The sequence below is a fragment of the Delphinus delphis genome, chromosome 12 (genome assembly GCF_949987515.2).
Source record: "Delphinus delphis chromosome 12, mDelDel1.2, whole genome shotgun sequence".
Taxonomy (NCBI): Eukaryota; Metazoa; Chordata; class Mammalia; order Artiodactyla; family Delphinidae; genus Delphinus; species Delphinus delphis.
In genome coordinates, this window is record NC_082694.2 from 29,762,434 (window position 1) to 29,778,448 (window position 16,015).

A 16,015-nucleotide genomic window follows, 5' to 3' on the forward strand; every position below is an offset into this window, starting at 1 on the left:
ATAACACCATTTTCAAAAAAAGATGATGGGTATCCTGTTTACCAGCTAAACCATAAATACAATTCATTTGGCCACCACCTTTTAAATTTCATGACTGTTAATCATTTTTTAAATGTAGATTGATTCACAGTATTACACATTTTATACATAAAACAAGACTATTAAAATGTTTATATCATGTAATTTTCAACTTGCATAATTCATATTCATAAAGAATGGCTCTCATGTATTTTCAAACCTTTAAACAATCATTCTCCTGCCACAGAGACTGTTCAAGAGCACAGGACATGAGAGTACACTTCAAAAAATATTTTATAAAACTATTATAACCTTGATATCAAAACCTAACAAAGACAACCTAAAAGTAATACTTATTAATAAAGATGCAAAAATCCCATATAAATAATAACAAATCTAACTCAGTAATCTATGCTAGATGTTATCCTTACAAACTTCCCCTTGACCAGGATTAACAAATGCTACCCATTCTCTCTGCTAACGATCTAAGGTCCAGAGCAGGTGCAAGCCTGCAGCTAATCTAATTTATCCACTGCAGCTCCCAGCAGATGAGCTATATGTTTACCAAGAGTTAATTGTTTGTTCCCAAATCTGTTTATGCCAGTTGTACTAATACAGTAATTAGATCAATAAGTAAATATTATAAAAATATATAAAATTTGAATTTAAAAAGAAAGGGCATTTTATCTATGAAAATGAACTTAATGTTGATTTTTTTTTAATTATGAAAATTAAGTATGAGTGAGAGGGATCTGAAATGTTAAAAAAAACTCCATGTTCAGAGTCTTTTGCAGCTATCATTAAAAGCTCATCAAACTTTAATAAACCTAAAGGAAAAATCATAGCTAATGCATTATGAATGTGGTTTATACTGGAAAGGCAACATGACATTTGAATAGCAGATCCAGATTCAAAGAGGTCTTGGCACATGTCAAATGACTGTCAAATGAAGATACATGGATATGATTAAAAAGAAATGTTCGTGGTACTTATATTTGACTTTTAATGAGTCCCTATTTAACCGACTTTAATTAGCCAACCAACTACCTATCTTGATGGACTGCATAAGAGGACTTCAATTGTAGTCAACTATAATACCATGACCAATTGACCCATTTGGGTTTACCCCAGGAATGCAGGACAATTATACATACATATATATGAGTGTGTGTGTGTGTGTGTGTGTGTGTGTGTGTGTGTATATATAATATATATATATAAAACGGACAATGGAAAACAAAATGATCATCTTGATAAATGCCAAATGCCATTGGATAATATTAGTTGGCCATAAGATGTTATGGGAAAACCCGAACGAACTTTATGGCCAGCCCAATATTAAACTTCCATATCTAATTTTTAAGTTATTAATAAACTAATAATACAGGACACAACCTGACAAAATCAAGAATATCTATCCGAAACCACCAATCATTATCATAATGGAAAAATGACAGAGACCTTCTCATTAGAATCAGTAACTAAATAAGTTTGCTCACTAGCAACTCCATTATCAAATGTCATTCTGGAAAAAGGAATAATGACATGTTTATTATAATAATAATAATTAATATAATAATGACATGTTATAATGACATGTTTATTATTGTTTGAAGAAGGCAATCTTATCTACCTGAAAAACTCAACCGAATCAATTAACCACTGTCAGAAGTAATAAAGGTGCTTAACAAAGAGTCTGTTTCAAAGTAAATATACCAAAATATTGTTTTTCTATATTCTAGCAATAGCTAGTTATACAAAGTCATAAGGGAAAAAAAGATATTCCATTCAGACAGCAACAAACACTATAAAATGCCTAGGAATAACTTAACAAGAAATGGACTAGACCTATTTAAAGTAAACTAAAAATAACTCCTCTAAGGTACAAAAAATAAGACAATAGTGGAAATTAAGAAATGAAATGTCCAATGATAGGGGAATAGTTTATGGATGTCCATACAACAGCATGACATGCAACCATTTTTTAAAGAATATAAAGACATGGAAAAACATTTATAATACATTTTAAGTACAAGAAAATGCAGATTTTTTAAAAAGTACAATATGATCTTGATTTTGTAAAAAAATAAAAGTACGCACATGTGCATAAGAGATATCTAAAAATGTAGGCACATCAAAGTCTTAACAGTGCTTATCTCCAACTGGTAGGAACACAGGTGGTTTTAACTTTCTGCCTTACACTTTTTTGTGTTTTCTATATTTTCTACAATAGATAAATCAGAAAACATTTAAAATGTAGACTGCCTCTGCCTAGAAGCCATAAAATTCTCAACACAGCAATGCCTCCTCTTGGCACCATGAATGGAGTTTAACTTTCAGCAAGTCCTATCTCTTATGTCCCCCCTACAAGTCTGGGGCTCCCCTTGACTTCATGAGTGCATGTTGAAGGACCCTCGACCCATAAAGATAATACCTAAGGAATCAGCCCAGGAGGACAGAAGTATCCCTCCTGGCAAATGCAGGAGTGAACTGTGGGCCCCAGCAGAGCTCTCAGAATCTGCTGGGGACAGCCAGGTTTCCGCAGTCACACACGTTTCATGCCTCTGGGAGGAGTAGAGAAAATCAATCTGCCTTTGCCCACAGAGGCCTCTTGTGTCCCACGTCCCAGCGGTCAGGGTCTAGAGACTTCCCTGTTTCCACTGGCCCATGCTACCCCATGCAGGGAAACAGGATTAAGGTAAATCCCAGGATGCACCGAGAGATAATTCAGGGATGTCTGTTTCTGCAAACCTTCCCTCAGCTTTCTCCCTGCCCCTCCATCACCGCACAGGACAGGTAACTGTTTTCTGCCAGGGCTCAGAAAACTCCTTTCTTCCCCTCCCATCCCCACCTCCTCTGTTCCCTTCCTAACTCCTTACCCCCACTCAGCCCCCCCGGGAAAATCAAGGTGCCCACAAATAGGTAAACAATACATACATGACGACTGGATGGAGAAGACGCCATGTTAGTGGGGGCGAAGCCCGACAGACCATCTGCAAGCTACAAATTAAACACGCTGGTTAGCGACAGGATTAGAGAAACCAGGGAAAACTGCATGATCCCGAGGAAGCAGAGCTCTCCAACCAGGCACCCTGTGCTCTCTCTCCAGGGAGGCTGCAAAAGTTGTGCGAGAAACGCGTGCTTTGGAGTTGGACAAGTGTGGCTCCGAATCCCGGCCTCATTGCTTTACCAGCTACGTGACCTTGGACAAGCCCCCTGACCTCTCTGAGTCAGCATCTCCATCTGGAGAATGGGAACACAGCCGTGTGTTGTCACAGAGCAGCAGCGAGTATGGATGACGTGAAGGCCATGCACACCTAGGACAAGGTGAGGCACGTGGGAGGGGCTCAGCCAATACCTGTCTCATGCCTGCTTTCTCACTGCCTGGGCACCACTGACTCCATGCCACTCTCACATGCCCTCCCTGCCTTTCCAACTTCCTGACCTCAGACATACTCCAAGCTCCCCATCATCCCTGGTGGTTTCTTCTAACAACTGAGTCACACCAACCCCTGCTTGGGCACTATTCCTAAACCAATGCAGGTTTCTGAGTCTTCTGTCCTCAAGGACAAAAACCAGGGCATCATGTGGCTTCCCCAAAACCAGGGAAGCTTTCAGAGTCTCATAAACACACCACCCCTATACTACGGAAACCTTGCTGCATTCTTTTCTGGCATCAGATCCTTGCCTGCAATCTCCTAGCACAGTGAATCCATAATGTATAGGGTGCAGGGTCCAGGAGGGCCTTGTTGGGGTCAGGACCGAAGGTAGGGTGACTTTTTCAGGGGCCACTACAATAGTGCCAGAGGAGGTGATGGAGCTGTGGGTGGACGAGTACCAGTCTAGGTGGATGAGGCCAGGAGATGCCTTCTAGGCAGAGGAGACAGCAAGTGTGAAGGATAGAGGAATAAAGCAGCACTGCCAGTTTAAGAGAGAGCTAACGGTCCAGGAAGGCAGGCTTGGGGGATATGGGGGAGGGAAGAGCAGACCAGCGGGACCCTCTCTTCCTTTGAGTCTGGGGCAGGAGGCTCTGGGAGACTCCCCAGGAGGCCGAGCCCTTGGAATCGACCAGATGAACTCCACGTGAAGCCCCCAGCTGCCCAGAGACTGGCCCAGCCAGGCAGCAGCTCTGCCCCTCTTGTTCTCCTCCTGAACCTCACAGAAGCCGTATTGTTATTTTTAATACAGTTAGTTTTTAGAAAGGTGAGAGGGAAACCGGCAGTTCACCAGTGCAAGAGGGAGAAAAAATAAAGCTAAACATAGTGCTCCAAAGGTCTGGGCCAGCTTCCGAAATTACATGTTCCCCTTTGGGATTTGGACATAATTTGCCGCTCCAGTTCTGGGAGCACGTTCCCACCTTCACGGCGTCCCAGAGACTAAAACCGGAGCAGGTGGCTCAAAATTAGCCCGAGCTGGGAGCCGGGGAGCAGCTGGCCCCAGCACCCCACCCCACCCCACCCCACGGGTGTGGGGAGCAGGCCTTCTGATGCCTCCTGCACGCTAGCCTGAGTTTCCCCTACAGCTTCCCAGGCCCATCAGACACACACACACACACACACACACACACACACACACACACACACACACTCGGTGCACCACCAAACACATGCAATCAACACACATGCTGTCAACACACACACACACACACACACACACACACACACCTCCCACCACCAAGCCTTTGCCCCAGCTCCTCTGCCCACCAGGAAAGGCCTCCTCTCCCCTCTGCTGTTCTAACCCCTCTCGCCAGCCCTCTGGGAGAAGCTTTCCTGATGACTTAGCCCACGCTGACCTTGTAGGGCCCAGAGTCCAAGATCCTGGTGTCCTTGCTAAGCAAGCATTCGCTGCTTTGCTATCACTCTGTGCATCTCATCTGGCTCTGCAACATAGCCCTCCTCTCTCTGTCAGCCAGAGGGAAGACTTCCCGAGAGCGCGCTTCCCCTTTATCCCTCCTCAACACACACATGTTCTCCACCCACGGCCTGACTTCAAGAGGAGACCCCTACCCAGGGTGATCTCTCAGAATGATAGGCAAGCGTCACCCTTGACCTGAAGGTAGGTGATGCGTGGGATGGGCAGGGGGTGCCACCTCTACGTGAGCCTCAGGACCCCCTAGGAAATGGTGGGAAGCCCACTCTGGGTGCGTTCCTGCACTGCTTCTCTTCCCATTTTCATCATCAGAACACCAAGAACCAGCAGACTAGTCGACAAAGACCCCAAGTTTGTTTGAAACATAAACGTAGAGCCTGATTCATACTCAGAGGCAGAATCAGAGCCAGAGAGTGCAGCCTGGGGGGAAGGGAAGGACAGAGGAGGCCGCGTTGGGAGCAGTTCATTCACAGCGTGCTCCTGGCTGGAGGCAACACCTATCTGTTCATTATTTTTCTATATTTTCCAAACTTTATATAATGGACATATACTTATAATCAGAGAAAAATGAATATATCCTTTATCTCAAGCAGAGCACTAGACGGAAGGAAACACCTCTGTGCCCCCCTCGGAGGACACCCCCAGCCTGCCCTCAGCAAGTTAGGTGTCAAGGCCACGATGCTTGCAGCACCACCACTACGCTTGCGCACATATCTGCTCCCAGCCCCCACCCCACTTCTCACGCACACTCATGTGCACACACACCGCACACACCCACACTGCCACCATCCCCAGACTACGGCACTAAAATCTACACAAAGACAGCCACACAGACCAAGAATACACTGTGGGGTTGCCATGCGAGAGTTGATCTCATCCCAGCCCCCGCCACAGAGAAGAGTCCAGGAGGCCAGGCATCTCCCTACTCCCAGAGACAGGTGCCCACCTACAAGGCCTAGAAGGCCAAGTGGACAGTTCTGCCTCATACATCCATTTCAGATCATCTCTAGAACTGGCCACTCTTGACAGACACTGAAACATTTCTAGAAACCTGAGAAATGCTTGGCCGTGGTTGTCAGCCAATGGCACAAGCATCAGGAAAGTCTGGGGTATCTTTTTCTAGTGTGTGGCAGCTCATCCCAGAAACTGGCGGACGATGGTGAGAAGGTTCTTCAGCAGAGAAGAGGCAACTGAGCAAGGAGACGGGAGGGACTTAAACAGAAGCCGAATGTGGCAAGAGAGCATTTGGAGCTGGGGAGGAGCCTTCTGCTGGGTCCACAGCCAGAGCTGGTGAGCACAGCGATAGGGGCCGCATGATGGGGGGGAACAACACGGGCGGCCTAGAGACACGGGCCGCACAAACACGAGCCAGCAAAATCCAAGTTCTGCCAGACTGCTCATCCCTCCTTCTCATCCCTCTCCTATCTGCACTGGGGAAGGGGCGAGGGGACAAGAGTCCAGCCAGAACTATCTGGAAAACCACTGGATCTGGAACCCACAGCCTCCTGGATCAGCCCCAAGATGCCCGGTCCTCCCAAGTCCTGCACAGGAGATGTGCAAGACAGAGTGAGGGAAGGATCTCCTGAGCCAGCCAGATCGGATCAACGATCTCAGAGAAAAGCACGGTACAAAATTGCTTTTTCCCCAAGCCCCCAGCAGACCCCATCAGGACAGGGCTTCCCGAAGACTGGGACTGATCTCCCTGCGGGCCTCGGGGCTCCTTGAGAATAGGGTTATGTCTCCTCCATCAGACAGGGAGCTCGATGAGGGCAGGGTCCAAACCTCCCCCACCAGAGCAGGCGGATCTCACTTCCTCCTCTCCCTACCGACCTCCGAGGTCCTGTGAGCCCAGGCCCTCCCCGCGCGGGCATGCCTCCACCAGCCCGAACCTCAGCTCCCCGCCCTCTGCCCGGCCAGCAGCTCTAGCCGCATGCTCCCACCAAGAGTGCAGCCCCTGCTCTGGCTCAGACCCCGGGCCCCGGTTCACTCATGTCAACGCTGTAAGGACGTCCAGCCTGGGCCTCCTCACCGTCTGCCTCTGGTTGTGCTTGTAGCCAGCAGGACCCAAGAGAGTCCCTCCCCATCTGAGTCTGTAGACACTTTGAGGGCAGCACACACAGAACGGAAATCCTGCTGGGCAAGCTCTACGCTTCCCTGCACAGACTCAGACGGCCCGCTGACGGGGGTGGGGGAAGCGGGAGCCAGCACTGGGCGCCCGGAGCTTGGGGCTAATTAGCTGCCTCATTCAGCTACGAACACCCACCCAGGCCAGAAGGTACTAGCCTTGAGCGTAGCTGAATTCTGTGTATTTGCAATTTCCGTTTGGGTTTCCCCAGTCAAGAGAAGCTCCTCCTTAGACCCCTACAGAGAGTAGGCAGGTAACTGACCCAGACATCCATCTACTTATGCATCCATCCACTCATCCGTCCATCCATCCATCCATCCTTCCGTCCATCTACCCATCCACCCAGGCAGACTTTCTTCGAACGCCTCCTCTAAGTCAGGCCCTGTGCTGGTCACTGGGGACACGAAGAGGAATGAGCCCTAGTCACTTCCCTGAGCCTAGTCTAGGAAAGATGCTGCACGACTTAAGGCAAGCGCGGTGACCAAGATAGAGACAGGACTTGCAGAAGAAGTGGGGGAGCCAGGGCAGAATCCTGGAAGGAGGTGACCACACCTAGGCTGAGTCTTACAGAATGACTGGGAGCTGGCCAGAAGGTGCTCCCAGCAGAACGCGTGCTGGGGTGGGGCCCTGGAGAGCCATAGAGGCGGGAGAAACAGAGAGCTGGGGGCTTCTGAGGACGCTTAGCACCAGAGAACTATAAAGCAGCTATGAAGCTCTTGTCTCAGCAGCAGCAAGGCCCAGGACTGAACACCAGAAATGTCCCCATGGAAGTGGCAGAAAGGTGAAAGAGATGAGCGCGTGAGAAAGAAGCAGAAATCAGCCCTAAATGTCAGAGGGAAGCCCCTGTAAGCACATCTCGGGGAGAGTCTCGAGGACCCCGAGCCCAACCCAACACCCAAGTTCGTTCTCTTGCTCTCAAGGCTAATATCTGACTGATGGTTCAGAAAAAAATAAAACCCTCCCAAAATGCCACCCCCTCCCCAGTGAACAAACAGGTTGTGGGCCTGAGCACAAGTACTGTCTACACGGGCTGGGAGGCTCTGCCTCCGGGCAGCCCAGAAGCTCTGGGAGCCCCACGTGCCAGGGGTGCGGCCAGAATCAAGAGAAGCTGAGCGGAGGGTGACAACCTGGAACAGAGGGTGACAACCTGGAACAGAGCTATTGCAGGCTGGTGCCCACAGTGAGGTCTTTCTCCATCTCCACTGCAGGAAGGACTGGGTGGTCTCAGCCGTACAGGACCCTGAGCCAGCCCAGGGCCCAAGGTGAAGAGAGCGCTTCCCCCCTCAATAAGAGATGCCACAGACCTCTTGCCATGCTGTTTGGCACTGGTGTCTGGGTCACCAGCTCGCCCTGTTGTGGAGCACATAGCCAGGGGCTGCCTCTTACCTGCCCACAGGGTTGGACACCCTTGCAGTAAGGCCCCTCTCCTGGCCCCCTTCCTCTCCTGCAGGTGGAGGGAACGGGGTGAGAGGGACCACTGGCTTGGATACACACCCCTCCTTCAAGCTGCCTGCCAGGTGCCACAGAGCACAAGCCCACAGATGAATCTGCCCCCAAGGAGGGCCCTAGCTGGGTAAGGCGATGGGGCTGGGGCACCCCAGAGGCTACCGGTCACTCCCCACCCTGTCCTCCTTCTCTCTCGTTCGCTCCTTCCACCCTGATTTCCTGGGTGATTTCCAGGAGAGCGCCCTCCAGGTAGTGGGGCCATTTTTCTCATATGCTTTGGGGGAAATGATTGGGTCTTGACCAGAAGACCACACAGTCTCCCCTGCAACCCCCAACCTGCTCCCAACCAGACTGAAAGCTCCTAACGGGGGCCGTCCATCTGTAAGGTGTCCAGCCACCAGGCTGCAGAGAGAGTGTCCTATGGAGGCCGTGTGATAAGGAAGGGAGGGCCAGGGGCAGGGAGAGGGCAAGCAAGCCAGCTCTTGGAAGGAGCCAGTGTGTGTCCCCGGGGACCCATCGTACCTGGATGGGGATGAGAGGCTCCTTGTCGTCGATGTCAATCAACACATCTTCCCCAGGACTGAGTAAGCTCACGTCATCTGTAGGGGGAGCAGTGTCCAGGCCTGAGAGGGGGCTCCCTCAGGGGCTCACCCCTCCTGAGACACAAGACTCGGCCCTCTGTCTTGCCACACTTTTCACTCCGTGTCTCCCTCTTCCTCCCAGCCATCCTTCCCTCTCCCGGATCCCGTCACGCTCCCCGTCTCCCCAGTTCTCCCTCTAGCTCCCTCTTCATCCCACTGATCCCTGAATCTCCCTCTCCCTCGGCCTTTTCCGCACCACACCCCACCTCAGCATCCACCCCCCCAACCTCTCCTGGGGGGCCCAGCCCAGGGCCAGACGGTGCCCTGAGGGAGACGACCGTCCTTCCGGTCGTCTCATTCAGGGCCCGGTAAGCTGGGAAGTCCACCTGTCCCAGCCCCCTCTGCCTCCCCGCCCCCGTCAACAGCCCCTCCCCTACCTGGGCCGCCCTGTGGGGACGGACTCTCCTCTGAGTAAGGGTCGCACAGGAAGCTCTCCAGGGAGCGGATGGTACACTGGCCCACCACAGGCCGGCGGCCAAACTGGCGATTATCAATTACCTTGATCACGATGGGGGGACAGTAGAGCTCCTCCCTGGGCAGCATCTGGGTGGAGGGGGGGGAAGCTCTGGGCAGCAGCCTGACCCCATCTCTGGGAGGTCTCAGAGGAAGGTGAGCCCTTCTTCCCAGGGCAAGTCCAAGGTGCAGAAAATGCTCTCAACCCACACATAACCCCCAAGAGCCAGCGATCCAAACGGGTGGTTTGCCGAGCCCAGGAGCTGGCCAGTGGAGCAGAAGCCACACGTCCCTTCTGTCTGCCTCTTGGATGCTGTATGCAGAGGCCGACTTCTCCCTCACAGTTTTACCTTCCAAACACATCCAGCTCAGCCTAAAGTTAAAACAAGTCTACTTTCCCTGAACCCTCACTGGCCGGGGAAGGGAAGAAGGGAGAAGTTGGCCCGGGACTCAACGTTTCTCGCAGACAGACCCCCCCAAGTGGATACTCAAGAGTTGGCTTCCAGACCCAGATTCTTCTCCCCCCAACCCTAAAAGCACTTTGAACACAACTTGAAATAATTTATATGCTCTCCTTCGGTGGCGGCTTTGGCTCAGCCAGGAGGAGGCTCCTGTTGACAGCCACTGGGCCTGGAATTTCTATAGTACTTTCATCTTGCAAACCATTTTCCTTTCCTCAGACTTGCCTTACTCTGGTCACTAGGCCCAGGCAGCCCAGGTTGCTGGAGGGAGCTGAGGCCTGAGGGCCGCGGGGGTGAGCCCCTCCGCGGGGGCCCAGGCTGGGGGAGGACCAGGTCCTGGAAGGTTTGGAGGAATCCTGGAAGCTCAGAGACCTGGCAGGGAGCACCGGGGGAGCTGAGGCCGGCCCTGAGCGGGGAAACAGCCACGGATGGGTCCTTGGGAGTTCCGTGGACTCAGGATCTGAGGAGAAGGGGCCGAGCTGGCCCCCTCTGCACTGCTCGCAGGCTTCAACTCCTCCAGGGAGGAGAGAGCATTTCCTCCCATTCTCCAGTGAGGTGGGAGCGATGCCGTGACCCACTCAGAATCCCGCAGGGAGCCAGACCGCAGGCCGCCTGGGGCCGCAAGGAAATTCTAACCACCAGGACTCCGGAAGGGGACAGCGGGGAGGTCGGGCTCACCACTTCCATGAAGAGGGTGCAGATGTCAAAGTTGGGGTTCTTCCGGAGGTTCTTGATGACACAGGACTGCACGGTCTGGCCCCCGCACTCCACCACCAGGCTGGGGGAGGACACGCTGGCCAGCTGGTAGCTCTTCATGTTCCGAAGGCCCCACGCCAGGATCTGGGGGCACGGAGTGAGGACAGCAGCTGGGAAGGCCCCCAGGCCCCAGAAAGGCTGGGCCAGGAAGAGGAAGGGCCCGGCTGCCCACAGTCCCCACCCCACCACGGGGGCGGGCTCACCTCGATGGCGGTTCGCTGGAGAACAGGCTTGATGTTCTGGGGGACCATGTAGATGTTGGCCTCCCTCTGGGGTGGCGGGTAGGGTAGGTCCGTGTCCTCCGACTGCAGGGCAGCAGGTAGAATGGAGGCAAAGGCAGGAGGGAGACCAAGGCGGAAAGACAAGAAAGGAGGACAGATGGGATGGAAAGAAGGACGTGTGGAGAGACACAGAAACAGAGTGGCGAGGACACAGAAGTGGGCAGACAGAAATGAGAGAGCAAAGTCAGTTTCTCAGGCACCATCTCCTCCAGGATCACAATTCTAGCACCTTGGCCCCGGGTTCAAGTGATCCTGTTTCAAATGAGCCCCGGGGCACCCCTCCTCCCACCCACGAGCTGCTCAGGGTGACCCCGTCCCTGTCACACATACACTTGTGCACACACGTGCACCGTCCCGTCCAACCTGACACGTCCACTTCAGCCCCTCTCAGTCCCGAGAGGACCACGTGCCCTCCTGCTAGCCTGGTTCTCCTGCCTCCTGGCTCAGACCCTCCCGACTTACCACCCGCCCTGGTGTTCCGTCTCCAGCCCCAAACTCACACCTGTCCTGAGGTGTGACACATCTGAACAGAATGCTTGCACTGTGGGCCAGAGGGGGTATTTACAAATAGGAGAAGGGGACAGCAAGGCCCACCATCCAGGGGCACCAAAGGGCCTACTGGGGAGGCTCCTTCACACCACGGACCAGAGATGAGCGTGGCCTGTGTCAACCCTACCTGCTATGGGTTTGCCAGAAAGACTTGGGCAAGAGTCCTGAAGAAATACATAGGGAAGCAGGCGGGGCAATGGAGGCAGGTATTACTGTGGATTAGACAACTACCAAGTCTGACAGTGGTTAGAAACATGGGCTCTGGGTATAGATCCTGACTCCACTACTTACTGAGTAAAATAAGTTATTTCACTTCTCTGTGGCTCCATTTTCTTCATCTGTAAAGTGATTATTAAAAACTATCAACCTCTAAAGGTTAGTGGGAGGCTTGGAGAAGTTAATACAACATTTAGAAGAGTGCCTGGTTCATGTGAACTCTCAACAGGAGCCCACATGGCACCTCTGTGACAACTAGAGAAGGATGACCCTTTCTTAAAACTCTTAACGTCCACGTCAGAAAATCATCATAGTTTACTAGTTTATTAGAACAAGACACTTTACTGCCACCTACTGGAAATTGTTATAATAAATTAAAATACATGATGTCTGCACTGGAAATCGCACGCCCTTAGACCCAGGGCTCTTCCGCAGTGCACAACCTGCACATCCGTACATGGAGGCCCTGACGCTCAGGAAATGTTAACTATAAACAGAAGGGCTGTGCTGTGTGCTTTACAGAGCTTGCCTCAGGTAATCGCATTAATAAACGATGGAATCGTTGGATTCATTCTCCGAGTGACTTGCTCTGGGTTCCTTCTCAAAGGATGGTGCTTCCATCTACAGATGCTCTGACGCAGACGGTGGGAGCAGCTGGAGGACTGAAACCCACCAGCTTCCTCCTGCCTCACCACTTCACAGCCCATCCCAGCTGTCACTCCTGCCAATGACACACTGATGATGCTACGCTTCGTGACCTGTGGTGGTAAGAAGCTCATTTCTAGAATCAAACCAGACCCTGGTCCTAGTCTGAACCCTGCAGCTCCTCAGCTATTTGACCTTGGGAAAATTATTCAACCTCTGTGACTCAGTACCCTCACATGAAAATCCGGGATAACGAAACTCTTACAAAATTGGTCTGAGAATTTAACAAGAGAACAAATATAAAGGGTTTCTGGCACATAGAAGGTGCTTAATAAACAGCAGTGACTAAAATGAACACTGTATTGTTGGTGGTGCCACTGTTTCCATCACTCATGTTGTTGGTGATCCCCCAGGGACTTGAGCAGAGCTGAGCCATCAGAGGCACCTCTCAAAACAACGCTGGCTTCAGAACTATCCCTAAGTCCCCAGAGCACAGAGTGAAGGAATTCATCATCTTCCTCCGGACCCACAATGCAGGTGACATGATATTTTTAGACTGGCTGAGTAGCGGACGCCATCAGGAGAAAGAGCGATGAGCAGGGCTGCCACGGGCACAACTCCAGGGGTGCTGTGCACGTCACAGTCCACGTGAATGGTGCCCCTGGAGGCTGGAGGCAGAGCCCGTGGTGGCCTGGCTGCTCGTCCAACCTTGACACTCCAAGGCCACCTACTGCAACAGCTGTGCAGCAGGGGTCGCCTCTTTTTGAAAAAGGTTATGCCTGAAGGCCTGCTGGTGGCCTGCTGGTGGCCTGCTCAAGGCTGATGCCCAACCCACAGTGGACCCAGGGCCAAAAGCCCATGACGAAAGGGACAAATAGAAGAGGTCAGGGAGGGAACAGCCCCGGGCTCCTGGGTGGGGAGGCAGAAAGACCAAGCCTTTCTCATAGGGCTGCAATGTTGTCCTGAAATCACCCAGGGAACCTCATGAATATACTTCCCCTAGAACATTCCTCTCCTGGTCCCCAGACTCTGGGCAGTGTCCCTTTGATTCCTTTTTGTCCCTCACTTCCACGTCCCGCTTTCCCTCTGGGCTCCTCCAGGTCCCCTGTGAGGATATTCCTCTCTCTGTGCAGACGCCCAGGCTCCCCACCACAGGAACCTGCTTACAGAGGAAGACAGGGACCAAGAACCTGGAGAAGACTGGGCTCCAGTACCGTTTGCAGGAGGCCCTGGAGGAAGACGGCGGGTGCACACAGCTGTGGAGCGCCAGGCCCGGCCGGCAGGAGGGAGAGACAAGCAGAGACAGCGGTTAGAGGCGCATCCGCAGGGCAGCTTATGAGGCACAAGGCCCCCAGTCTCATCCCAAGGCCACCTCCATCCACCATGCCGTCCTCAGGGGTCCCAGGACATCCCTGCTCCCTGCACCTTGTTGCCATTCCCCAGAATCCCTGCCTCTGCAGGGGCTCCCCTACACCTGCCAGCTGCCACCAAGTCCTCTGTCCCCTCCCCACTGTGCGCACCGCCCCGCCTGTAGGCACCGCTCCCGCCTGTAGGCACCGCCCCCGCCTGTAGGCACCTCTCATTATCACTGCACATCTACGCCGCCACGTGCTCTGGCTCCCTAACCCGGCCTCATCCAGTGCACGATTTTCCACACTATCTGCTGGATTTTTTCCTTGCATTTAAAGACAGTCTCAAGACGGTATCTCATCCACACCTTCTCTCTGTGTCCTCTCCTGCAGCCTGCCACCCTCTCCTCTCTCTCTTCCTGAAAAAGGCTGCCTCCATCCCCTGCCTCTCCCCCGCTTCCACACAGCCCTCTGCCCAGTGCACTCGCTCCGCCCCTTGCACCCCCTCCCTGGAAACTTCTCTCTCCAAAATTAACAACAACCTGCTTGTAGCCCAACCCAGAGGAAACTCACAGGCGCCTATCTCTCTCCCTACCTCAGCAGCATCTGGCCAGCTGACCTCGTCGTCCTGCCTAAAGCCGTCTGTCTAGCTCCTTACCGCTGGCCCCTCCACCCTCTCTACCCTCTGCTGGCTGTGTCTCCCTGGCAGCCTCCCTGCTGCTCCTCTGCCCATCCCTCCCCTAGGCTTTCCGCTCCCAAACATCTCTCCTAAGCCCCACACTCACATTCCAACCTTACCGCTGCTTCATCCATGTGTCCTCCTGGCCTCTCACACCGAGCTTGTCCCAAACTGGATTCTCTAAGATCCCACCCCTGCCCCCCCGCCAAAAACTTGCTCTCTTCAAATGTCATCTCAGAATCCAGCCCCACCATCCACCCAGATCTCCAAGCCAAAAACGCCACACCACCCTTGACTCTCCTTCCCCTGGATTGATCCCCAAGCCTTAGGGCTCTGTCTCCTAAATCTCCCCCAGGCCCACCCACCCATCTTCTTTCCTGGGTCTGGGTCACCACCATCTCTTGCCTGGATTCACCAGCTTCATCCTAAGTGATCTCTTGCATCTGGTTTAGCACATCCCCTTCCAATGAATGTATGCTGTACTCTGCAGCCAGGGAAGACTTTCTAAGAATGCCACCCTGTTTAAAACCCACCCACTCAGGATGAAGTCCAAACTCCGTGACGCAGCCTCCAAGACCCCTCATCTTCTAGCTCCTGTTGACCTCTCTGGTCTCGCCTCTCACCACCAACTTTCCCCTCCGGGACCCCAGGCAGTGATGGGCCACCTCCCCAGCCACGCTCAACAGCACCCCCACTTCTGAACGCCAGCAGGTTGCAGGAGGTACCACACTCTCTGTACCTGTGAGGTTGGAGCTCACGGGTCCCTCTGTCTGAAAGGCTCTTCTGCCCACTTCATCTGGCTACCTCCTACGTGGACTTCATGTCCACCTAACCTGGAGCCACAGGTTTAAGTTAAGCACCCCACGGTTCCCAGAGCAACTTGTCCCATTGAAAGACACATCACGCTGGGTTATTTCTGTGCGTTCATTTGTCTGTGTCCCTTGTGAAACCAGCAATTCTGCACACGGGGACAACAGCTATATCCCCTGTCCAATAAATAAAGGCTTACGAACAGATTATTGAAGGCAGGGAGGGAGGGATGGCAGAGGGCGAACGGACAGGGGGATGGGGGACAAAGAACCGACTCCAACGCTCTCCCATCCTTCCCAACGCTCTTGCCTGTGTCAGTCTTGCATCCTCACCAGCCCCTCCTTTCCCCGTGCCCGCTCATTCCTCCCTCTGTTTGAAGGGGCTTCCTTTGCCATCTTCCAGAATCTACCACATCTTCCAGGGCCTAGGTCAAACTCTACATCCTCCAGAAAATCTCCCCAACCACTCCAGAAACTCTTTAAACCCTACTCTCTGACTTCTTTTACCTCTAATTAAGCAACCCTGGGTTCTGGTTGCCCAAGGTCCTGACTGGTATCCCACATATCACGCTTGGGAGTCCTGTGACACCAGCCCGATGGCCACTCCTGTGCCCAAGTTTCTCAATTTTTTCTGGTCCAGCCCATCTGAGAGGCATGATATCTCCTTCCAGGACAGTGACCCTCAGTGGGGTGGGCTGCAGCGACCCCTATCAGCACT

General features: G+C 52.5%; 1 protein-coding gene across 9 annotated transcripts in view; it reads right to left on the reverse strand.

The window, feature by feature from the left end:
- DYSF (dysferlin) overlaps nt 1–16,015 on the reverse strand; it is a 221,972-nt gene that overhangs the window by 60,891 nt on the left and 145,066 nt on the right. For 4 of the 9 annotated variants that reach the window (XM_060026399.1, XM_060026395.1, XM_060026398.1 and 1 more), the window contains 5 exons: nt 10,973–11,074; nt 10,692–10,853; nt 9,477–9,642; nt 8,981–9,057; nt 2,956–3,018 (listed from right to left, as the gene is read on the reverse strand). In XM_060026399.1, coding sequence (XP_059882382.1) covers nt 2,956–3,018; nt 8,981–9,057; nt 9,477–9,642; nt 10,692–10,853; nt 10,973–11,074 — 570 coding nt within the window. Of the gene's footprint in view, nt 1–2,955; nt 3,019–8,980; nt 9,058–9,476; nt 9,643–10,691; nt 10,854–10,972; nt 11,075–13,674; nt 13,717–16,015 lie in introns of all 9 variants that reach the window. The other 5 variants (XM_060026401.1, XM_060026397.1, XM_060026400.1 and 2 more) reach the window with 2 other exon arrangements.